Source organism: Hyla sarda, chromosome 10 (genome assembly GCF_029499605.1).
Source record: "Hyla sarda isolate aHylSar1 chromosome 10, aHylSar1.hap1, whole genome shotgun sequence".
In the NCBI taxonomy this organism is placed as follows: domain Eukaryota; kingdom Metazoa; phylum Chordata; class Amphibia; order Anura; family Hylidae; genus Hyla; species Hyla sarda.
Genome location: NC_079198.1, coordinates 27,464,424 through 27,490,761, shown reverse-complemented (window position 1 = coordinate 27,490,761; position 26,338 = coordinate 27,464,424). Strand labels below are relative to the sequence as shown.

At 41.7% G+C, this 26,338-nt stretch overlaps 1 protein-coding gene across 4 annotated transcripts in view; it reads right to left on the bottom strand.

Moving 5' to 3' along the window:
* LOC130293724 (dual specificity protein phosphatase 8-like) overlaps positions 1–26,105 on the bottom strand; it is a 40,773-nt gene extending 14,668 nt beyond the window's left edge. The window contains exons 1-4 of one of the 4 annotated variants that reach the window (XM_056542755.1): positions 25,415–26,105; positions 24,212–24,320; positions 3,440–3,659; positions 2,321–2,450 (exon numbers count right to left, since the gene is read on the bottom strand). In XM_056542755.1, coding sequence (XP_056398730.1) covers positions 2,321–2,450; positions 3,440–3,659; positions 24,212–24,320; positions 25,415–25,436 — 481 coding nt within the window. In that variant the 5' untranslated portion in view covers positions 25,437–26,105. Of the gene's footprint in view, positions 1–2,320; positions 2,451–3,439; positions 3,660–10,050; positions 10,335–11,300; positions 11,458–24,211; positions 24,462–25,414 lie in introns of those variants that run through there. The other 3 variants (XM_056542754.1, XM_056542756.1, XM_056542757.1) reach the window with 3 other exon arrangements.
* Positions 26,106–26,338: the final 233 nt, after the last annotated feature.

Here is a 26,338-nt window from a genome sequence, read left to right as displayed (position 1 = left end):
AGAAGCAAATCCCCATAGCAAACCTCTTCTAAACTGGGCGGTTCCCGAGACAGGTGTCAGAGAAGATTTAGACAGAAAATAACCTTAACTTCAGAAGCTCATAAGTACTGAAAGGAATAAGATTTTTTAATAGAAGTAATTTACAAATCTGTTTAACTTTCTGGAGCCAGTTGATATATATAAAAAAAAGTTTTTTTTTTCCTGGAATCCCCCTTTAAATCGGTCTCATAAACCTTTTCCATATACCTTATAATAGTGCTCCCCAACTTGTGACTCTCCAGCTGGTGCAAAACTACAACTCCCATCATGCCCCGACAGCCAAAGGCTGTCGGGGCATGATGGGAGTTGTAGTTTTGCACCAGCTGGACTGTCACAGCTAGAGATGAGCGAACTTACAGTAAATTCGATTCGTCACGAACTTCTCGGCTCGGCAGTTGATGACTTTTCCTGCATAAATTAGTTCAGCTTTCAGGTGCTCCCGTGGGCTGGAAAAGGTGGATACATTCCTAGGAGACTCTTTCCTAGGAATGTATCCACCTTTCCCAGCCCACCGGAGCACCGGAAAGCAATTTACTTTACGCAGGATAAGTCATTCACTGCCGAGCCGAGAAGTTCGTGACGAATCGAATTTACTGTAAGTTCGCTCATCTCTAGTCACAGCTTAGGGAACACTGCTCTACGAGGTTATATGGATATCACAGGGAGGGAGTCAAAAATGTCGTTCTCGTCTCTATCTAATCTCAATAAAAGTGGATCCCAAGTGGTTCCTGAACCCCTATCCCTGTCTCTGATGTGGTGAATCAGCAGCGCCGGTTTAAAGGTCTTTTTCTCCTAATCCTCGCATCCCTACCAGGACCCTCTCTGAGTCCAGCGACCTGCGGCACAGCAGCTGACCTCCCATCCTGTACCCCCCCCCCCCCCTTCCTGGGTGTTGGGTGATACACCTTTATTCTTTGGGGGGGGGGGGGCTTTATATTGCCCCAGCTGCTATATCTCATACCTACCTTTGTTTCCACTGGGGTAATACACGAGGCGCCGTGTACGGTTGTCCCCTTTTTCTATTTTATCACAGCTTCTCTATCTAAGGCTGGGTTCACATTACGTTTTCGCCATACAGTTCCCTTATGCGTTTTCAATTTAAAAACCGTACGGAACCGTATTGAAAACCGTATGCATTGACTCTCCATTGAAAACCGTATATCAAAAGATGCACCCGGTTGCGCCCGTTTTGCATCCTGTACGGGTTTGTCAGTTTTTTTTCCTTACCCAAAACAGTCGCCTACCACGGTTTTTGGTCCAGGTATAAAACCGTATTGAAACATATACTTTTTTTTTTTTTTTTTTTAAACATGGGAGTCAATGGGAACCGTACAGAACCGTATGTGCTTGCGGTTCCATCTGGTTTCCACCATATGTTTTTTGACTTTTTGCACAGTTTTTTTCTTGGAATTTCAATCAAACAACTGAAACTTTATACATAATGGAGTGAAAAGTTAAAAACATAACTTTTTTTTTCTTAAAAAATTGATGCAACCGGACATCATTTTTTAAACCGTATACGGACTAGAATTTGTACACCCGTTTTGATACAGTTTAGTCAGGTTTTGAGGAATCTGTTTTTTTTAATCAAAAACCTGATACGGGAACTGTATTGCAAAGACGTGGTGTGAACCCGGCCTAACAGGGTAAGGATGAGGGTCACTCATAAAAGGGCTGCTTTAGGAAACGATCTAAAACATAAAATGCCTTTATTGCTCATAGTAACCAATCACTACACATCTTTAAATTTCATATTCTGCTTTAGAATAATAAACACTAAGCTTTGATTGGTTGCTATGGGCAACAAAGAAGTTTCTCTTTCAGTTTGATTTATCAAGGTCTTTGTTGCCCACAGCAACCAATCACAGTGCAGCTTTCATTTTTTTTTCTTCTGCAACATGAAAGCTGTGTTCTGATTGGTTTCTATGGGCAACAACAACAGTTTTTATTTTAAAAGTTTTCATAAAACTCCCTTTCTGTACTAGAGGACAGTCAATCCATGTATTGCATTGACAGCCAGATAAGGAAATATATCCTGTAACACTACAATGCTCCCACAACAGAGGTGACTGAAGTTGGAACTAAGATGATCAGCTGATCGCCAGATTGGCTTCTATATAAAAAGACAAACCCTCTATAAAAAATCTGTATGGATGCATTAGCGATATTTCTGAAGTACCTTATAGAGTACTTCAGAAATATTGCTAATGCATCCATACAGATTTTTGGAGGGTAACAAATGTGGGTATATCACAACTTCAATACATTGGGTTTCCCATACCTTCCAAAAGAGAAACGGAGCTGTACTTTTTCTCCAGCTTTCCGACAACCAATGATACAAAATGGCCGGCAGACAGCTCTTGGTTGCCCTGGTCATACACAACCACTTGCTTCTCAAATGAAGGCTCAATCTGTCGAATTTGAAGAGAAAGAAAGAACTGTTGAGAGGGTGGAAAGCAAGATGTGTTTGCACGGAACAGAAATATTAGATGCTATCTCCAAGTTAAAGAGTCATAAACCATGGACGCTGTGGTCACATAAATAGAATTTCCATCAATTCAGGAGAATTGTCACTTTATAAGTAGGCAAATCTACTCTTCCGGAGTCTAAAATGATTGGTAACAACCAATTTGGGAGCTATAATCCCCTAATGGTTCTCCACAGTCTCCTCCCCATCCCCCATAAAGTGATACTTGTTGGCCAAGGGAAAATAAGCCAACACTAGAGTTTAAAGACAGCTAACAAAGACTGTAAATATGTCCGATCCTTTTTTTCCCCCAAAATCTATTCTTAGCCCGTAGGCTCCTGTCACTGACACCCTCAGGTCAACACATTTGTTTGACTTTGGTCTAATTCATATGGTTAGCTTAGGAAACAGATGGACAGATCTCATGGCATTTAGGAATGACTGTTCTTCAAGTTTCAAGCAAGTCTTTGGTCCTGTCTATAGAAATTTATCATAAATAATTTGATAGATCGAGACCTCTCGATGGAAACCATGAGATTTCAGGAGTCAAACGTGAACAATACCATATTTCTTCTTCATCCTTAGACATTACACAGGCATGATAGGGATATTGCTTGCGTAAATCTAAGTGTTTCTTCTAGATGTCTTCATTTCTAACAGGTTTACATTTTGTAAGTCAATAAAGCAGACTTGTCAGCTATCAAGCAAAAGGTTTCCTGTTGCCCATGTCTGTCTGCAGCAATATTGACCCTGACGCGCCTATATTTAGGACTGGATGATTCATATTAATTTTAAAGTAACATGTAGTCAGAAGGGGTATCACATAACAAGCATCCTGATTATTTTGGAGGAATGTCGATAGTAACAAGATACATGATATAGCGAGCTCAGCTCTCTCTAACTGTGAAGTCTGATGCATCTTAGGCAACAAACCTTAGGGTGCGGTAGGACAAGAAGCTCCTTTAGAAGTCGTTTTCGGGCCAGCTTGGAACCACACAAGTTTACGGAGCCCATCACATGGAGATTGTTGTATTCACTGAATGAGCGGCAGTCAATCACCAGTACACCGTCACTGTCCTCCCTCAAGATGCCAGCCAGTTTTTGGGCTTGTATAGCTTGAGGAGGCTTCCTCTCTCCACCCATATTGATCAATCTGTTATAGAATATAAAAAAGATGGGAATGAGATTACAAATGCACAAAATATTATACATAGTCATTCATATAAATTCATACTTCTAATTTTAATTTTTTTTTTCAAAGGTATCAGAAGCTGCCATGTTGGCTTCTGTATTGAACATGCTGCAACATCTCCTAATATTTCAAATGCATTGTGATGAAGTGTTATTATAGGACACCATTGCATACTCTTGATGGCCATAACCAAAGTGCCAGCCATATGGATTAACAAGACTAAACCCCACCTTGAGGTCATGGGTGGACATGTACCAGCTTCATTTCACTCCACTAGGTCTTCAGTACTACAAAATCTATCAACTATCCACAGGAGATGGGACCCTGTTCTGGAGAGTGTAGGGGCTCCCACTGGTTAAAACCTCCTGAAATCAGATGCTTATCGCTGGCCTTCTACATAAAACAGAAGTCAGTCAAACACTCAATCAGCATACCTATATCACCCTTTCAAACTATAAACATGAACACTCAGCTTGGTTGAGCATGCATGTAATATCAGGTAGAAAGTCTGCCAAACCAAGACCATAAAGAATTGGGAAGTTTAAATCCAACATGCCTGTTCCTTCTCTCCCACAACATCAGCCATTGAGGAACAGTTGGGAGGCTGCCATAAACATTCGATGGCCAATGGGTCCCCGCAAAAGCGGGTACAGCCAATTTGTGGGGCTATTTTTGACCCTGATGTTAAAGTGCTTCTGTTAAAGGGGTACTCTGGTGAAATAATTTTTTTTTTTAAATCAACTGGTGCCAGAACGTTAAACAGATTTGTAAGTTACTTCTATTTAAAAATCTTAATCCTTCCAGTACTTATCAGCTGCTGTATACTACAGAGGAAGTCCTTTCTTTTTAAAATGTATTTTCTGTCTGACCACAGTGCTCTCTGCTGACACCTCTGTCTGTCTCAGGAACGGTCAAGAGCAGGAGCAAATGCCCATAGCATACCTATCCTGCTCTGGACAGTTCCTGACATGGACAGAGGTGTCAGCAGAGAGCACTGTGGTCAGACAGAAAATAAACTTAAAAAAAAGAAAGGACTTCCTCTGTTGAATACAGCAGATGATAAGTACTGAAAGGATTAAGATTTTTAAATAGTCATTTACAAATCTGTTTAAAGTTCTGGCACCAGTTGATTTAAAAAAAGACTCCAGTTTTTCACTGGAGTTACTAGAGTAACTGCAGACATTTTCTGGGTCAAACCTACATTCATAAGACCTACCAATTTAGCAAGCACTAATGCCATTACTGAGAAATTTCAACTGAATGGTATTCAGTTTCATTGTGGCCTTGCTAGACTGATACAGCAGACTTATAAAAAGCACAGGCTGTGAGATCAGATATCCAGAGATAAGGCTGTACCATGCCCAATACATCAACCAAACATCATTTATTAGACAACCAGAACATATTTTCAGCATTAGCTAATGGGTGTATTCCAGTCCAGGATATTCAGTACCACTCAGCTAGTTTAGACAGGTACAAGAAGGATTTGAGAAAAACCTGATTTCTCTAAATACCTGACTCCAAAACCTGCCATAGACAATAAATCTAGATTAAATATGTACAGGGGACTAAAGGGCAGTGTATTAGGAGCAGAGGTGACATCTATCAGGCATTTACATGTAAAAGATACCAAGTTAGTTGTTAACAGTTATTGTGTGGTGGCCCAGTACGGGAGGTGTTGCCCCGTGCTCCTGCTGTCCTGTCAGGCAGTCTCCAGTGTCCCCAAGGCCCCATGCACTTTTTTCCCCCATTGCAAATATGTTTTACCATGTAAAGTGTTATAAAATGTAATGTTGCTTTAAGAATTATACCATGAGATATGTCATGTGATTGTTACATAGGCGATCCCAAGAGTGACCTATGGGCTCCCTGCTAGTCTTCCCCCATATAGGCCCTGGGCAGAGATAGCTTCTCTCTCTTTGAGCTCTGCTCTTCTGCTAAGCTGAGGTCCAGTGCAGTCGCCTAGTGTGTGTGTCCAGAGTGTTGGAGACCTCAAAGTCAAGTCCTGCAGCCACCATCAAGTCAAGTAAGCTAAAGTCACAGCTTTATGAGTCAAGTCATGTCAGTCCCTCTCATCTGTCAAGTCAGCGTGGTCTGCGGTCAATTGTCCAGTCCTACTACAAGTCCCAGCAAGCCCTTAAAGTCACTGAGTCACTAGTCACCTCCTTCGGCCCTGGCTGAACTGTATAGACTTCACCAACTGTCTACCCTCAGTAAAGCTACCTTTGTCCGTAACTTGGCGTCGGAGTCTTTATTGCCCCCGTACCTAGCCCAGGATGCAGCGATACACCTTCGGGTGGTTATAGGCTAAACCACGCCCTGGCGTCACGAATACAAGGGGTTAAGGCCATCTGCCCCTAGGGTAACAACATCTGCCCTACACAACACACCCCGCCACCACAATTACTTTCAAGCTTAGATAGATGTCCTACCAATACATTTTTATTCTTCTTATTGTTTTTCTCAGTTTATTTTCTTACATTTCTTTTTTCCATGATTTCTTAAACTAATATATGGAAATGACCTGTAATCTATCCCCTTAGGCTTTGAGAATTTTTTTGGTACTTTTTGGTAGTTTATTACATTTACCAGCAAGACCAAGTCAGAACATGAACATGAAATAGTTTAAAAAAAAAAAAAAAAAAAAGAAGCCATTCATTACTTGTTCTAAAGAACACGGCCAAGTGACGTAATTTTGGAAATTCAAAGGTTGCGTGTGGTTTCTCCAGAACACATAATAAAACATTATGTTTTGAGGGTTTGATCTTTTTTTTTTTTTTTACTCTTTCAATGACCTTGGTATGACTGATGGAGACATTTGGGATCTACTTGGGCAACCAAAATGCATTCTTAGCAGATTTACTGAAAAAAAAGGATCTTTGACTGAAGTATACTTCAATGGAAACCATTAAATAGTGTTTTCTACATTTTCCTCTTTTTTAATTTATTTAAGCTGTCATCTGAAAGTATAGTAAAATTTTTTTTAACTATGATATATACACACAGTGATCCCTCAACTTACAATGGCCTCAACATACAATAGTTTCAACATACAATGGTCTTTTCTGGACCAGTGTAACTTGAAACCAGACTCAACATACAATGCTACAGACAGTCCAGGTCTGTGAAACGTGTCACAACTGGAGGAACTGACCAATTAGAATGGGCTTTTTACTGGTAAATCACCTCTATTACTGAAGTGTATGCACTGACTGGCTGTCTGGTAGCGCCCCCTACAGTACAGGGAGGAACTACAAGTTCTGTACTACTCCTTACCTGTGCCAGGGTTAGCTGCTCCTTTGGACACCAAGTAAGGGCGGCTCCATTTGGGACACTGTGTGTACTGTATAGGACCCTGAAGAAGATCCTGTCCTCTACATTAACCATTGTTTCCCAACCAGGGTGCCTCCAGCTGTGGCAAAACTACAACTCCCAGCATGCCCGGACAGCCAACGGCTGTCCGGGCATGTTGGGAGTTGCAGTTTTGCAACAGCTGGAGGCACCCTGGTTGGGGAACACTGACATAGACAGTGATTTACAGCTTCCAGCAGCTGTTACTTACTTTTATATGTAAGGACTTACTTTATCTGTATTTGTTATCTACTTATTTTTCTTTAATCATCACCTTTTCCTATTTTTGGATGACATTTTGGTGGCTTCAGAACCAATTACCAGGTTTCCATAGAGTTATGGTCTCAACATACAATGGTTTCAACTTACAATGGTCGTCCTGGAACCAATTAATATTGTAACTTGAGGGACCACTGTATGTATGTATGTATGTATATATATATATTATATATACACACACATACATATATACACACACACACACATACCATTACATGTTTTGCACAGGTATCATGTTATATAATTTTAGTGTTGTGGATGGGGCCTACAAAGAAAGTAGGAGAATTAATATTTTATAAGTGAAATACTTTCTCCTCACTCAGCGGCTTCAGCAGGAAGAGCATTGAAAGCTGAGTCTACAAGATCAGAAACCTGACAGGGTCTTCCCTGATGTTCTTTCCTTTGTACAATTTATTCCCATGGGACCTGAGACGATAAGGCTAGGTTCAGACTACGGATTTTCCGCCTGCAATTTCGCTTTGAAATTGCAGGTCGAAAAATTCCGCTTGCTAAAGTGTATAATGTAGTGAACGGTTTTCCGTTCACAAATTCATACTTCGGAATTTGTGAGCGGAAAATCCGCTTGGAAATTTCCGCCTGAAGAAAGGGGTTGCTCTTTCTTCAGGTGGAAATACTCACGGAACACATTGCAGTCTATTGGAGACTGCAGTGTCCGCGTGGTCCTAGCGCCGACTGATTCAGTCAGCGCTGGCCGCAATCGGAATCTCCGGGCAGAAATTTTCGGCCCGGAGATTCCGTAGTCTGAACCTAGCCTAAACATTACATTTGCTTTTTGACATTTGATAAGAATATGAAAAAAAAAAAAAAGAAGGATAGAATTTAAATTATTCAAATGTTTTGCATTCATAAATAATATTAATCAAAATTGTTATTCGCAAAAACAATTATAGGCCAAAAACATATGGCCAGGCCTATCAAAAAGGCAGTACTATTGTATTTCAGATGCACAATGGGGGAGATTTATCAAAACCAGTGCAGAGGAAAACTTGCCCAGTTGCCCATAGCAACCAATCAGATCGCTTCTTTCATTTTTCACAGGCCTTCATAAAAATGAAAGCAGCAAGCTGATTGGTTGCTATGGGCAACTGGGCAAGTTTTCCTCTGCACAGGTTTTGATAAATCTCCCCCAATGTGTTTGTGAATGTAGTCGAGTGTCTTTCCCTTCTGCGTGGTAGAAGCATACCCGAATTCCGAATGTAATGCTATTTCCAATTGTGTGATTGCGTTTTCTATAGATAACCCCCTGCCCAGCAACAGCCTTCTTTGGTGTGGGCAATAGGTCACCCATGACAGGCCTGGCTGCAGATGAGGTCATGGTGTAAGAGGGACATGTTATCTGTGATGTAATGAGATACCAAAGGGATGACTTATTGCTGTAAATATAATTCTCGGGAGGAACAACAACTCCATGTAACACAGTGACCACAAAAGTCTTCATCTATGAGGTTACTAATCAATAATAATCCCATTACATCATAGTGGAGGTCTCCAGCAAGTCTGCTGTCCATAGGATTGCCTAATATCCACGTGAGGATCCCCCCTCCCCAATCTGATAGGCAACAATAAAACGCATAGATGTTATAAGGCTAAATTTCCAGTTTTTGAGCCAAAGCCAGAAGTGTATTCAAAGGGAATAGGACATACAAAGGAAGGACTTACATTTCTCTTTCCTTATGGACCCACTTCTGACTTTGGCTCAAAAACCGCAGTGGTAGTTTTCCAAAAACTGCCAGAAAAAAAAAACAAGTGGAAACCTGGCCTAAGAATCACCCCCGTCAAATGCTATCACTTATCCTCAGTCCTACTATTGCTTTCTGTTATCAGCCATTTTAGGCTTAGAATGGCTCCTTTGTAGTATTGTTGCCTTCTACATGGAAGTAAACAAAGGGACGAACCTCTTAGCGAAGATATATACGGTAATATCCAGCATATGAAATTAAGATAATAAGTTTAATTTATATTATAATCAACCACCTTACATTAAAATCAAAGAACCATTGTCTTTCTATCAAAAAGCTTTAAATTGACCCATATACATTTCACACACAGTCGTGCGGTAATAACTCAATGATGAATTATGGTCATAAAAATTATTAATTATGAAATATAAAAAAAAATTTAAAATTATTTAAAAAGTATCACAATTATGACCTGGTGAATTGTAGACAAAGCCAATCAATACAATTCACACCTGAATATATATATATATATTATATAATTTTCTGTCCCCCCCCCCCGCCCCCCCCCCCCCCCCCCCCCCCCGTTCTGTCTTGTGTTCCTTTCCTTTGTTCCCCCCAGCATGGCTCACACAATTGTGTCAACTACCTTGAGCAATTTTACCAGTTTTCGTATCACAAAAAAAAAATTATTAAAAAAATAAATAAAATAAAAAAAACACTAAAATAAAACCAAAAACATATGAAATATACAAAATATTTCCAAACAATTTTAATATTTAATTTTCTTTTTTTTATTTTTATTAATGTTTATGTTTGATTTTTTTTCTCTAAACCCTTTCTTTATTCTCTCAATTCAAATTTCTAGTAAATTAAAAAAAGAAATTTGATAAAGAACGTTCTATGCAAAATAATAATTCACCCAAATCGAACCCTCCCTCCCTCTCTCCCCCCCCCCCATCCATGCCATCATGCCCATTTATCTCTACCGATAAACAAAACCCATTTTGTTAATAGGTACCTACCCTGGGTTGCCAGAAAAGGTCCTTCGTCCTATATATCCACACTACTAAAAAAAACATAAATATTTTTTCCCCTTCAAAGTTTTCCTGGCCTCCATGAATGTGACATATCCCGAGGTCCTGATGTCCTTGGTGGGGGTCAGAGATTTAACGCCGTTCTCTTCCCTACATCCCATTCATTTTTAAATTCCCTACCGTTTCCTGACGATACACGAGCTATGCATTATTTCATCCGCTCCGCAATGCGTTCCTGGCCTTACTACAGCAAAATGGGGTAGAAGCCAATATAGCGGAAAACACACACAGACAACAGCTCCGCATTAAGGCACGTTCATGGCATTTTTCCTTCCTTTCCCCCCCCCCCCCCCCCCTAACTTCCAGTAATGAGAATGAAATGGAATTCCAACATATCAGTCATGCACAGGAAACAGGGATGTGGGAAGCGGTTTCCAAATATGCAGAAAATGTTGCAAGCCGAAAGGAGATGGAGGCTGCAGATAGAACGTTGCTGGACGGTGGTAACAGAATTATACGTGTATATCCAGCTAGGTCTGCAAAATGCATCATAAAAACCATGCAAGACTAGATCCCAACAGCTGCTGGGAGGGATTACCACTGCCTTTCCCAGAGAAATCTGACCAGCTGGTCTGGGAAAAGCTGGGCTAGTGCAGTCGCACAAGTCGCAGCCATGGCTAGGTCTCGTTCTATACTGTAAATCATAGTTTCCCCAACCAGGGTGCCTCCAGCTGTTGCAAGACTACAACTCCCATCATGTCCGGACAGCCTTCGGCTGTCCGGACATGCTGGGAGTTGTAGTCTTGCAACAGCTGGAGGCACCCTGGTTGAGAAACACCGCTATGGAAGAAGCGGAATGACGCTATTTGGGGGGGGGGGGGGGGGGGGTTGCATTGCTTGTGCATATGGGATAACCTACAGTCCCCAATAAAATCACAACGAGTCGCGCCAAATGACAAACTCGGCTCGGCTACATCTGCAATGCCCATAAGCTGCACCTGTCATCGTAGGTCTGTATGCACAGCACAATATATGCCTGCGCCACCGACGGTGCAGCCTGCAGCGGATCCTCGGTGTAAGGCAACGTGCAGCACAAAGGAGGCGTAAAAATACGAAATGCTGCAAAAAAAAACATTATGCAAAAGTGCGTGCAAAAATATTTAGATATTTAAAATAAAATAGAAAAGGCAAAAAAAAAAAAATAAAAAAAATAATGACAATAAAAAAAAAGACCTTACCTTTAGTATTAGCTCTGGAGGCTTCCCACTAAAGCCAACGCAGCAGCACTACCTGCAATGGATGGACGGACAGACGCAGCAGCAGCGCCAGCAGAGCCAGGAGGTAGAAGAGTGTCCCAGGTGCTCTGTACTATATTGTTATGGTGACTGGAGCCAGCAGAGAGAGGATGAGGTAATGTGCAGCCAGAGGGAGAGGGGGGGGCAGGGGGAGGGTTAAAAATAACTCAGGTTGATGTCATCTCCAGCCAATCAGGACGCCTGTCAGGCCCGAGCTGTGATGTCACCTCTTAGCCTGATTAAAACAATCCCTTGGTGGATTTTCCACTGACACACACACACAGCATTAACCCCTTCGGAGCCGCATTCCTAAATCGCAGACAAAAGCAATGGATTGGAGTTCTGCAATCAATGAAAAAAAAAAATAAATATATATATATATATATATATATATATATATATATATTAGTAAATATACTAGTAAAATAACACGAGAGACCGTGTAAAGCTGAGCTATGTTTGTGCAAATATGAAGATTTTAACCGAAATAATGAATAGAATGAATAATAATAATATCTAGAATTCTGCATAGGTGAAAGGAAGAATTTATGTAGTAACAATAGGAATGACAGGAACTATTATTATTTTATTATTGTTATTATTTGATTAATAATATTTATAGTTATAATTAGTGACAATGAGGCTAGTTTCCAGCGTTTTTATGGCGGAAAAACCACAGTATTTTCCAGCTTTTTTTTTTTTTTTCTGGCTTTTTGTTTGGTTTGTTTGGTTTTATAAAAAAAAATTTTGTTTTTTTTTTCCTTTGGCAGTTTTTTGCTGTTCCTGTGTCCACCTTGTTTTTTTTAATCCTTCATTTTTAATGGCGTTTTCTTCTTTGGGAGAGAAACCCCAAAAATCGCCATAGTCTCAACATGCGGCGATTTTAAAAATGGCATACTGAAGCTAGATAGAGGAGAAAACATTAAAGTGAAGAAACGCCAAAAATGCCAGTAGTTTTGGCATGTCATAAATCCCTATTGACTTGCAGATAACATCCGGCTGCAGTGTTTTTTGTATTGTTTTTTTCCGTTTTTTTTTTTTTACAAAACAAAAAAAAGCAGTGCAGTGTTTTTTGGATGTTAAAAAAAAAAAAAAAAAAAGTGGAAATCCAGCCTATGGCTGTATTCACACAGCAGAATTTCCATGCGCAATTCCATAGAAGAATTCTGCCATAAATTCCGCTGTAATTGAGTGCCTATTGATTTCAATGATATTCCGCAGTACCATTCAGACAGCGGAATCTCCGCAGCAGGCATTCTGCAGCAGAAATTCAGCTTTCTGCAGACCACAAAGATATAAGCTCAGTCTTATTTTTTGTGGAATTCCACGATGGAATCCCATCAAAGTCTTGAAGTTCTGAGAACACAGAAAGTCTGCCGAAATTCTGTGCAAATTCCGCCGGAATTACGCAATTTCGTTCAGCAAGCTTTGCTGAACAGAATTTGTGCAGAATTGCAGAGATTCCGCCGTTTGAACATAGCTTAAGGGTCTATTCTCACTTCTAAAAGCGTTTTTTTTTTTGTTGTTGTTTTTTTACAGAAAAAACAACACGTCCAGATGTTTTCTGGAAGTCAATAGTAAAACACTAAGGCTTTTTTTTCGTTTCTGGCGAAGGCCATGGTTTACACGAATTAATGTCCATATGGAATTACGCAAAAAAAATTCCGCACAGACATTCCACTGCAGCAGATTCCCATTGATTATAATGGGATTCTGCTGCACTGTGCACACAGAGTTTATACCTAATGAGTCATCCACAGAAAGAATACACATGCCTATTCTTTCTGTGTATTCTGCACGAAAATGCATTGCTGTCTATGAGACGGCGCATTTCCGTGCGGTCCTAGCGCCTGCTGAAATATTTAAATGTGCGGACATTCCACACACATTCAACCTTGTGATGGTTAAAAATAGACACAGCATGGCATTTTCTTTTTTTTTTTTATCCCAGCATGGACTGGCTATAACATGAGAAATTGTGACATTTTTCCTCCCATAGACTTTTATAGGTCGAACAAAATGGCAGAAAAAAAAAACCCATTTGTGCACGTATATTGGTGTTTTTCCCCTCAATTTCTCAAGACAGCTATAGGAGGGGAAAAAAGGTAAGAAAAACAGTGCATGTTTAAAGTGTGTGTGTTTTTTCATACATTCTTCAATAGAAATCCTATAATCACATGATCAAATAATCATGAGAAAAATGCAGGTGAAAACGCCCCATATATAATAATACACACAATATTTTGGGACAAAACACTACAAAAATTGTATCATGGAGGTGGTGTTGGTTTTTCAGGCTAAAAAGTGCATTGCTAAAAGTATGTCTGAAGAGTGCCTTAGGCCACATTCACACAGCGTAATTTGTGGTCTATTTTATTTTCCACATGCATTTTTGGCTGTAATCTGCAAAAATTTTGTTACGGTGGAAAATGCATTTGTAGTGAGCATGACAGCATGACTGTGTGAGCATAGCCTTAGGATGGCTTCACACTGTTAGGGTATGTTCAAACGAGCGGACCCGCAGTGTATTTTACGCTGTGGATCCGCCACTGAAGGACCGCTGCATGGTGGCTTTACACGTGCCTGCTCGGAGAGGCAATACGCCACTACGAGCAGACACACTGCGATGTGTGAGTTGCTGTGTGCATGCGCAGTATACTCGCACATCACGGGAGCTCTCAGCCTAGCTCATGGAGCAGGGGGGAGCGGCTGCGATGTGTGCGAGTACACCACTCATGCGCGGCGACTCGCACATCGCTTCAGTGTGTCTGCTCGTAGCGGCGTATTGCCACTTCAAGCAGGCACATGTAAAGCCACCATGCAGTGGTTCTTCAGTGGCGGATCCGCAGCGTAAAATACTGTGAACGTACCCTAAGGCTATGTTAACATGGTGGAAAGTCCGCACGGACTGTGCAGACATTCCTCTGACAGCGGAGAGCTGGCAGAACATGCTGATGCTAGGACTGCCGGGAAATGACTGCAATTCATTTCTGTGTGTTGTCCTCAGAAAGATTAGTCCTTTTTTCTTTCTGCGGACACTGAAATTAGAATTTTAGCTCAGATGAAAATTCCTTCATGTGAACATAGTCTTAGGGTATGTTCACACAATGGGATTTCTGTGCCGAATTCTGCACTAGAATTTTGCATGGAGATTCTGAGTCCCATTAATTCTGCTGCACTGCGCACATGGCAGAATTTCCACGGCAAATGTTTCTGCTGCAGAAATCCAGATTCTAGAGTTCACTGAAAGAATAGACATGTCCGCAGGAAATGCATTGGCGTCTATGAAACAGCACATTTCCAAGCGGTCCTAGTGCTGGCTTTTTCTACCAATTACGGACAAAAATGTGCATGTAAATAAAATACATCAAGATATTTAAAGCAGTATGAACGGAGCCTAAGAATGATTATTGTGTATATACTAATCATCATCAAATTAAGGACTCATTCATAGAAAAACAGAGATATGCATTTAGGCCTCCTTCATGCATACCTTACCTCTTACCCCCTGCTACCTGACTGAGCACAGCAACCACTCAGTGCAAGTGATCAGCATCTGGAAGACCCCAAAAGCTACAGTCATTCCAGTAAGTCTCAAGTCTATGTCTGCTGTCACTGATACTAGTCAAGTCCTGCATATAGTCAAGTCCAATCTCGAGTCAAGTTAATTACAAGTATATTTGGTCCAGTAAGCTCTGAGGTTCTTCTGGGTCCTCGCAACGTCTCTGGTAAATCTTGCCTTAGCTGTGAAGATAATTCCATCTGTCTTATACACAGTAAAGCCTCAATTTGACCATAACTGGTTGTGGACTCTCATTTCACTACTAGCAACTGGGATAGTGGAGAATCCTAAGGTGAACAAGCAGACCTACTGCGAAACGATTCGTCGCTTCTGTTCAGCTCCACGGAGCTAATGTCCGCTTCCAAAAATATACCCTGAGGGCTCGTTCACAAGAGCAATTTTGTTTTTTAGCAGTGGAATTTCCGCTGCGGAAAATCCACCGCAGGCCCGATTGACTTCTGATCACATGGGTAGGTTTCATGTGGATTTTCTGCAGCATATTTTGCAACCATTTAGTTCAATTGGTCCACAGAAAATCTGCAAATCTGTGACTATTGCAAATTTTCTGCTGACTGATTGAAGTCAATTAAAAAGACAAAGAGGAGCGTTCCATAGTGTAAAACTGAAAACAGGGGGAAAAAAACGCTTCATGTGAATGAGCGCTTACCAAAGCTGGTTGTGCAATGTCCAGCACAACTATGGTACAAGCAGTGATAGATCGGTCCCAATGCTGCCGCTCCACAGTAACACATCAAACAGCCAACAACCTCCAGGAAAGTGGATACTTCGGGCGCTGAGAGACTACACAGGCAGGTAAGTGTTCAAGACTTTTATTTCCTAACATGCAACGCGTTTCTCGCCTTAGCACTTTTTTATTTTTGGGAAATATTTATTTTTATAATAAATGTTTTTATTTTATTTTTATGTTGGGAAATAAAAGTCTTGAACACTTACCTGCCCATGTGGTCTCTCAGCGATTGAAGTCAATGGTAGTAAAATCCGCTGCAGAATTCAAATATGCTGCAGAAAATCTGCACAAACTCCACCTATGTGAACGGACCCCAATGGAACGTTCACATGTGCTTATTTTGCTGAGTATTTGCAGATTTTCTGCTGATGATTTTCCTACCCACTGACTTCAATGTGTAGGAAAATAAACAGCAGAAAATCTGCAGCAAAATACGAATGTGTGAACGTATCTCAATTGAGGAGATATACCACAAAACAGCATTGCAGGTGTAGCATTTTATATTTCCCTATTGGCTTCTAGCTAACATGCTAACATCTGTCCACAGCATTTTTCTGCCATAAAAAAAAAAAAAATAAAAATAAAGAAACTCTGGAAAAAAAAAATGACTTAAATCATAGAATGTGTCGGCAGATAAGAACCATTTGGCCCATCTAGTCTGCCCAATAATCTGAATCCTATCAATAGTCTCTGGCCCTATCTTATATGAAGGATAGCCTTATGCTTATCCCATGCATGTTTAAACTCCTTCACTGTATTTGCAGCGACCACTTCTGCAGGAAGACTATTCCATGCATCCACTACTCTCTCAGTAAATAATACTTCCTGATATTACTGCAGAAACCTTTGCCCCTCTAATTTAAAACTATTTCCTCTTGTGGTAGTTTTTCTTCTTTTTAATCTCCCCTCCTCCTTTACTGTGTTGATTCCCTTTATGTATATAAAAGTTTCTATCATATCCCCTCTGTCTCTTCTTTCTTCTATACATGTTAAGGTTATTTAACCCTTCCTGGTAAGTTTTATAAAGAAATCCATGTACTAGTTTAGTATCTTCTCTGAACTCTCTCTAGAGTATCTATATCCTCTTGGAGATACGGCCTCCAGTACTGCGCACAATACTCCAAGTGAGGTCTCACCAGTGTTCTGTACAGCGGCATGAGCACTTCTCTCTTTCTACTGCTTATACCTCTTCCTATACATCCAAGCATTCTGCTAGCAATTCCTGCTGCTCTATGACATTGTCTTCCTACCTTTAAATCTCCTTAAACAATTTCTCCTAAATCCCTTTCCTCAGATACTGAGGTCAGGACTGTATCACATATTCTATATTCTGCCCGAGGGTTTTTACGCCCCAGGTGCATTATTTTCCACTTATCCACATTAAATTTCAGTTGCCAGAGTTCTGACCGATCTTCTAGTTTGCCTAAATTCTTTTCCATTTGGAGTATCCCTCCAGGAACATCAACCCTGTGACATATTTCTGTGTCATCAGCAAAAAGACCAGCACCTTACCATCGAGACCTTTTGCGATATCACTAATGAAGATATTAAACAAAATTGGTCCCAGTACAGATCCCTGGGGTCCCCACTGGTTAGAAAAATGCAAAATTTTCAAAATTTTCATGAAATTTGGGGATTTTTCACCAAAAAAGGATGCAAGTAACGCCGAAAATTTACCACCAAAATAAAGTAGAATATGTCACGAAAAAATTATCTCAGAATCAGAATATTCGGTAAAAGTGTTTTCGAGTTATTAATTCGTAAAGCAACGGTGGTCAGAATTGCGAAAAAGGGCTCAGTCCTTAAGGTGAAAAAGGGCTGCGTCCTTAAGGGGTTAAGCTCAGAAATGTTTTATTTATACAGTTATCGCTTGTCTGGGCTCTAGTAACCATGGAATATTTAGTGAGATGCCAGAATTTTCTGGGATGTAAAATTCGGCACAAAAATCGGCAATTTTGGTGCAAAAAACATCCAATATGGCTGCAACAAAAAAAAACATTTTAGAGCAAAAAAAATAAAAAGTGGCGCGAAAATGAATTTTCACATATTTTCATATTTTCAAAGCAGCACAAAAGAGCTTTGAAAATGTGAGGAGAAAAGGTGTGAATAATATTGCTGGAACAGAAATGACAGTGGTTTTTGAGAATCTCCCCCAGAATGTCTATCTTGATATGGGCCAGCTCTGTTCCATGTTGTCAATACTGTATGATCACATGTCTTCCAGCGCCACTCCTGTGCATTGGCTGTGTTTGGTATTGCAGCTTATTCCTATTGAAGTGAATAGGGATGAACTGGAGTATCAAATACATCTAAGGCACTAAAATAGCACTGTTTTTTGGAAAAAAAATAATTATTCTTCCTCTATTTCTAGACATTATTCCCTTTGGGTGGGGTTACCAAATAAGTCATCCTCCGGCGTGTGGATAGGACCTGTTATTTTAAGTGAAATTCCTAATTAAAGTGTAATCCCGCTCTTTCTGGAGAATAAAGCCTATCTCCTGGTAACAGATCCCCATGTATGTAGCTTTATGCACCAATAAACCACATGATACATATCCTGAATATTTCCATAATGAATTAATCTAGTGACACTGATACCACCCAGAACCAGCTGTGGGTGACTATGAGATCACATGCCCAATCTATGACTCAAATAAAGTATGACAAAGTTTACAGGACTTCTATGTTAAGTCCCAGATAAGAGCAGAGATAAAGGAAATGCTAATTAACCCTTTACGAAAAGAGTCATCCCATGATACTGATGTCACCTTCCTAGTGGCCAACAACTAGCAACTGCTTAAGGCTAAGTTTCCACTTGTTTTTTTTTTTACACTTAAAATAACACCAGCAAAAACACCCGAAAAACTGCCACAGGTTTTTCCTACGTTTTGGCATTTTTTCTGGCATTTTTTCTGGTGTTTTTGCCTTTGAGTGGAAATTGCATTTTGCCCGTTTTTCTACATTTGTTGGGTACAAAAAAAAAAAAAAAGATGCAGTAGGGATGGGAAAAAACGCATTTAACGAAATTTTTATTTTTTATAGCGAAATTTTTATATATTTTTAATAAAGTGTGTGTATGTGTGTTTCACTTTTTTTTCCCTCTATTTTTTAAGACTGTTCCATGATGGGAGGAGTAGTACCGGTACTAATAGAAAGATCGCCCCGGGTGTCACTCCTGACACCCGATGCGATCGTCCTATCTATTGCAGTGATGCGGAGCAGCTCTATACAATGCTCGAATCTCTGCACTATACTCCGGGCCGGCCAGTGATGTGAATAGAAATTCACATCACTCATTCATATTTTCGGCCCAGAGTGAGGATTGGCCGGATGGTTGTAGCCAATCACAGCTCTCAGCGGGAAATATGAATGAGTGCTGTTCTATTTATATCACTGGCCAGAGTATAGTGCAGAGATGCGAGCACTGTGTAGAGCTGCTCCGCATCTCTGCTATATTATGGAGGATCGCATCGGGTGTCAGGAGTGACACCCGCTGTGATCTGTCCTTAACTGCAGGTACTATAACTCCCAACATGGATCACACTCTGCTCCATGCTGGGAGCTGTAGTACCTGCAGTAATAGACAGATCGCGGCGAGTGTCACTCCTGACACCCGCTGTGATCCTCCTGTATAATGTATAGATGCGTTGGCCGCTCTTCTATGGTCCCCTGCACTGACATATATATATATGCACCTATTCATATTTCCCACAGAGAGTTGTGATTGGCTGGAACCATCTGGCCAATCACAGCTCTGCGGGAAATATGAATAGGTGTATATATGGCAGTGCAGGGGACCATAGAAGAGTGGCCGGCCGCATCTATACATTATACAGGAGGATCGCAACGGACCCGGGGCGATCTGTCAATGACTATAGGTACTACTACTCCCATCATGGAACAGTGTGGTCCATGCTAGGAGTAGTAGTACTTCCAGCATGGAACACACTGTTTTTGCCGGCGTTTTTTATTCTTTTTTTGGACACACTGCGATGTGCGAGTCGCCGCGCATGCGCAGTATACTGGCACACATCGCGGCCGCTCCCCCTGCTCAATGAGCTAGGCCGAGAGCTGCCGCGATGTGTGCGAGTATACTGCGCATGTGCGCGACGACTCGCACATCGCAGTGTGTCTGCTCGTAGCGGCGTATTGCCGCTCCGAGCAGGCACATATAAAGGCAGCATATAGGAGGTCCTTCAGCGGCGGATCCACAGCGAAATCCGCTGCGAAAATCCGCTCGTCTAAATGTACCCTAAGGGTAGGATCACATGTAGAGTATACACAGCATATTTTACGTTGCCTATTTCAGTGCCAGCAAAGTCTATGGGTGTTTATTATTACTAAATTAGAGGATGAAGCAGTCCTACTAGGATAGGAGAAAAATAGAATAAGTTAGAAATGATCAGAAAAGAGAAAGGATTGTGTCTAAATGTGATTCAATGAGCGCAATGCGGCAGTCTCAGTTTATATAAGTATCTATAGTTTATATATTGAATCGCTCACTGCCGCATTGCGCTCATTGAATCACACAGTTTCCCCCCTTTTTTTGTCCCATTCAACATATTAAGTGCACTAACAACTTTTTATTGCCAATTTTATATTGCCTATTTGTTATATGTAACCTATTTTTAATATAGCGTGAGCAGTCTGAAGCAAGGGCCCTGCCTAAGACCTCCCATTGTGTTATCTTATCCATTATATTATACCATCCTAAATAAATGGGATTTTATATTTTAGACACAACCCTTTCTCTTTTCTGATCATTTCTAACTTATTCTATTTTTTCTCCTAGCCTAGTAGGACTACCGTATTTTTCGCCGTATAAGACGCATTTTTTTCTGGGGGGGGGGGGGGAAGTTGGTGCGTCTTATACGGCGAATACCTGCGGCCAACAATGGCCGGGACCCGCCGCTATATACAGGACATCACTGATCGCGGTGATGCCCTGTATTAACCCTTCAGACGCGGCAATCAAAGCTGACCGCCGCGTCTGAAGCGATAACCCGGCTGCTCAGTCGGGCTGTTCGGGACCGCGGCGGTGAAATCGCGGTGTCCCGAACGGCTTACAGGACACTGGGAGGGACCTTATCTGCCTCCTCGGTGTCTTCTCCGTGCCGGGATCCCCTGCGCTCTCCTTCGACGTCATCACGTCGTCACGCACGCCGTCATCCAATAGGAGCGGCGTGCGTAGCGGCGTGATGACCGCGACGGAGAGCGTGGATCCCGGGAAGAAGAAGTCCGGAGCATCGGGGACACCACGGGGACAGCGAAGGAGCGACATCCAGGGCAGCGGTGACGGGTCCGGAGCGGCGGGCACTCGTGAGTACTACCTCCTATCCAGTGGTCTTCAACCTGTGGACCTCCAGATGTTGCAAAACTACAACTCCCAGCATGCCCGGACACTTCTTTTATTTTTAACAAAGCCTCTGCAAAATGAAAGAAGCGATCTGATTGGTTGCTATGGGCAACTGGGAAACTTTTCCTTTCCACAGGTTTTGATAAATCTCCCCCATTATCCCTTTAAGTCTAGGGTTGACCTGCTGTGTTCTTACATAAACCCCCATGTCCTTAATATGAGTCTTCTAAGTGACATCTTCCTTGAAGGGTTTATCCAGGAAAAAAACTTTTTTTTATATCAACTGGCTCCAGAAAGTTAAATAGATTCGTAAATTACTTCTATTACAAAAATCTTAATCCTTTCAGTACTTATGTGCTGCTGAAGTTGAGTTGTTCTTTTCTATCAAAGTGCTCTCTGATGACACCTGTCTCGGGAACTGTCCAGAATAAAAGCAAATCCCCTCTTCTACTCTGTACAGTTCCCGAGACAAGCAGAGATGTCAGCAGAGAGCACTGTTGCCAGACAAAAAAGAACAACTCAACTACAGCAGCTGATAATTATTGGAAGGAGTAAGATTTTATAAAAGAAGTATTTTTACAAATCTGTTTAACTTTCTGGAGCCAGTTGAGATATATATATATATAACGTTTTTTCCTGGAATACCCCTTTAAGCCTGCCCTGCAGGGGATCTGGGCTGTTGTACAATGGGAGCAAGAAGCTACTTACCAGTAAATACAGCAAAAAATGCAAAGCCTGAAATGCTGGTTCTACAAAGCTATGAAGTAGTGTGTAATTTTGAGTGTGTAAAAAGCTGCCCGCAGGTTACACTAGTCATACAGTTTCCTTGTAGCACGTCCACAAAGGCATGCTGCAATCATTTCAGATTTATGCAATTTAACTAGAGGTCTAAAACTTAGATAAGCTATAAATATTTTTTTTATTTGACTATACTACAGGGGCTGTAAAGTTAGTGTAGTACATAATATAGTGTCTGTACCTGTGTGTGACGGTTTTCTCACAATTCTTCTGTGATTTTCACCCCAATATTTCTTTTTAACAGCATACAAAATGACTGTTGTCTCAGATTTTTCCCAGGTTGCAATGCGTCTGAGACCTGACATCACTAGTCAGCTGATGACAGGGAGCCTGTCTGCTTCAATGGGTGGAGCGATCGCTTGGTGGGAGAGAGATCAATCTGCAACTAATGCAACAGCTCATTTATGTTTCAATGGGTGGGGTGGCTGATGTGTGGGAGGGAGGAAAATGGAATTATGGGATTTGTAAGCAAAGAAGAAAACTCAAACAGTTCACAAAAAGCTAGCCACAGTGTTATGGTAATCTCACAACATGGCCATTTATCCCCAAGACAAACGCAGATCCTTTCTAAGCATGTCCATTACTGTCTGCCAGGTACGTACTAAATCACCTTATGGTGGATTACCCCTTTAAAGGGGTACTCCGGTAGAATTTCCCCCCCCCCCCTCAAATCAACTGGTCCCAGAAAGTTAAGCAGATTTGTAAATTACTTCTATTTAAAAATCTTAATCCTTCCAGTACTTATCAGCTGCTATATGTTGCACAGGAAGTTTTTTCCTTTTTGAATTTCCTTTCTGTCTGGCCACAGTGCTCTCTGCCGACACCTCTGTCCATTTTAGGAACTGTCCGGAGCAGGATAGGTTTGCAATGGGGATTTGCTCCTACTCTGAACAGTTCCTAAAATGGACAGAGGTGTCAGCAGAGAGCACTGTGGTCAGACAGAAAGGAAATTCAAAAAGAAAAGAACTTCCTGTGCAACATACAGAAGCTGATAAGTACTGGAAGGATTAAGATTTTTAAATAGAAGTAATTTACAAATCTGTTTAACGTTCTGGCACCAGTTGATTTAAAAAAAAAATATTTTCCAGAGGAGTACCCCTTTAATCCTTCCAGTACTTATCAGCTGCTGTATACTACAGATAAAGTTGTGTAGTTCTTTTCAGTCCGACCTCAGTGCTCTCTGCTGACACATCTGTCCATGTCAGGAACTATCCGGAGCAGGAGAGATTTACTATCGGGATTTGTTTCTACTCTGGACAGTTCCTGACATGGACACAGGTGTCAGCAGAGAGCACTGTGGTGAGGCAGAAAAGAACAACGCAACTTCCTCTGTAGTATACAGCAGCTGATAAGTACTGGAAGGATTAAGATTTTTTAATAGAAGTAATTTACAAATCTGTATAACTTTAAGGAGCCAGTTGATTTGAAAAAAAAAAATAAATTTTTTCCACCGGAGTACCCCTTTAACAGGGTATTTCAACAATTAAAAATATAATTAACAGGTGGGGGGTCTCATTTCTGCAGCCCCGTCATAAGAGTGGGAGTACCATAAAATTTGTTTCACCAGGTAAAGAGATTGAATAAAGAGGTAAGGATGACTGTCAACCTGATGTTTCCAGAGTCGTCTTGTGGACACCCTGTATAGTAAAAGATTTTTTAGAGAAGTGTACAACGAACTACTGCAGCTGTAAAATCCACTGTTGCGGATTTAAAGGGGTACTCTGGCCCAAAGACATCTTATCCCCTATCCAAAGTATAGGGGATAAGGTGTCTGATCTTGCATTCAGCACCCACCTCTTTGAGCTGCCAGCTCACAAACTGCCGGGTGCTGACCACGGGGTCGGAGTATCGTGACATCACGACTCCGCCCCTGTGTGATGCCACGGCCCGCCTCCGCTATGCAAGTCTATGGGAGGGGGCGTGACAGCCGTCACGTCCCCTCCCATAGACTTGCATAGCGGGGACGGGGCATGACGTCACACGGGGGCGGAGTTTTGATGTCTTAGGGCCCGGAGTACCCCTTTAAAGCTATAAAATTTTACAAGGCAATTCTTTTTACAACTGCAGATCCACAACATTAAATCCGCAGCAGATCCAGTGGGTGTGAATACACCCTAATAGTTTACCAGTATGATAGGTTATCAATCTTTGATCAGGGGTGAAGGGGCTGAGGCTTTCCTGGGCTAAAATGGAAAATGTGTAACAAGGCTACAACACCATACTCCACTTATAGTGCTAGCCTCCTCATATGGGGTAGAGGGACATTTTGGGTTACCAAGGGCGACCATTGCTACATAGTCCATATCGATTACAGTGCAATATTTTGTGATTCCACGAGAGAAGAGCAGTAATCATCACAAATGCTGCACTAATATTTTGCTACCGCCTACCTTTTCCATTCTTCCTCCTTTGGGTTCGTGTGACCAAGCGTGATCCTGACATTGACCTTCAATTGTAATCGCACACATGTTGTCCTTGGCCACAGGCATGTTGAATAACCTGCAGGGTTCAATGGCACAGACATGAGCGAAAACAAGAATTCATACAATTGACAGTAATACAATGAGGCAGACACGTACAGTCACATTCTCCATTACTTGTGCATGACAGTGCACGATGTCTATCTACTTGACAATGTTATGGTAAAAACCAGGACAGGGTAACGTACAATATATAGAGGGTACACCGCCAAAGGACAGAACCGGCTGGGCCTTGCAGAATCGTCAAAGTCTGGTGAACTAAAAGGAACCTGCCGGTAGTCTCACGCCCCTTGAGCTGGTTCGGTTGCATGGGAGGTTGCGCTAATGATGTAGGAACGATTCTCCGGACACACCCTGATGTGTTGCCAGATTTGGTGAAAGTTAGGGTGCCCGGATGTTATAGTGTGGATTACACATCAGACACACAGGGGTATTAGGTCAAACACAGTCTCTCTTTACTTGGCTCAGAAAGACAGTGAGGATCACAGCCTTTGGCTACAATTCCAATAAGGGTGGGTTCACACCACGATTTTTCTATACAGTTTTTGGATACGTTTAAAAAAAACCAAAAAAAACGTATGCAACCGTACAGCAAACCGTGGCCATAGATTTTCCATTCAAAACCGTATGCACCATATTGTACATGGTTGTCTCCGTTTTTCACACCACACGGTTTTATACTTCTTTTTTTTCTGGACAGAAAACCGTGGCCTACCACGTTTTTTGATCCGGGTGAAAAACCGTATTAACCCGTATACGTTTTTTTTTTACATGGGAGTCAATGGGAACCGTATAGACATGTATGTGCGTACGGTTCCATCCGCTTTTCACCATACGGTTTTTGACTTTGTACAGTTTTTTTTCTTGGAATTTCAATCAAACAAGTGAAACTTTATTCATAATGGAGTGAAAAGTTCAAAATGTATACTTTTTTTTTTCTTAAAAAACGGATGCAACCGGACATCATTTTTCAAACCGTATACAGATAAAACTTTGTACACACGTTTTGATACAGTTTAGTCAGGTTTTGCGCGGCGAAACGCGTTGCATTTTAATAAACCTTTTATACTCACCTGATGTGCATGCTCTGAGTCAGCGCCGCAAAAGACCCACCACACCTTGGAGGTCCATTCATCACTGTTCTGTTCCTGTCCAAGTTGTGAGGATAAAGTGTCTTAAGTCTTCATCTCCAAGAAAAAGTTCTACATTTTTGTCAGAGGAGAATCACAAGGCTGAACAAGGGCCACTCTGCAATATACTAATCTCTTCGGTGACCAATGTTGGAGTTAGTGCTTGGTGGCTGTTACATCATCAAAAGGTACAGCCCACTAGAGACTTCCAAATTCTGTAAATGTAAATTCTGTAAATGGGCTGCAAAAGAAACATTTAAAGGGATAGTGACCAAATATCTATTCATCTGGCTAAAATGCTGTAATATTCTAAGCTGTGCTCAGGTAACTGTATTGTATTGGATTTTCACAAAAAGCTACCGGTAACATTTTCAAAGTTGTTTCACAGAATCCTAGTGTCCAGAGGTCTCATCTCTCCACTTTGCAGTACAGGAACAACTGAATTGACAAAAAGGTCACTGGAGTTCACAGGGAACATCAGGTCAGCTACACAACCCTGCCACATGAAATATCCATAGGACTACTACTCCCAGCTAGCCAGCAGCACAACACCCAGCAGAGAAGAATTACTGCAAGAACCATCTTTTTTCTCCCGCTATTCCCATAAAAAAAATAACGGGTCCCAGCAGCCCCCACAATCAGGGGCGTAGCTAGAAACCACAGGGCCCCGATGCGAAAAATTGCCCTGGGCCCCCTACCACCTAACGACCCTCTTCCCCAATCCCGGACGACCCCTTACTGTTACGCCTAGCGCTCCGGGTCCCCGCTCCTCCCCGGAGCACTTACGGCGTCTCTCTCTCCGCAGCGCCCCGGTCGGTCCCGCTGACCGGGAGCGCTGCACTGTCATGGCCGTCGGGGATGCGATTCGCACAGCGGGACGCGCCCGCTCGCGAATCGCATCCCAGGT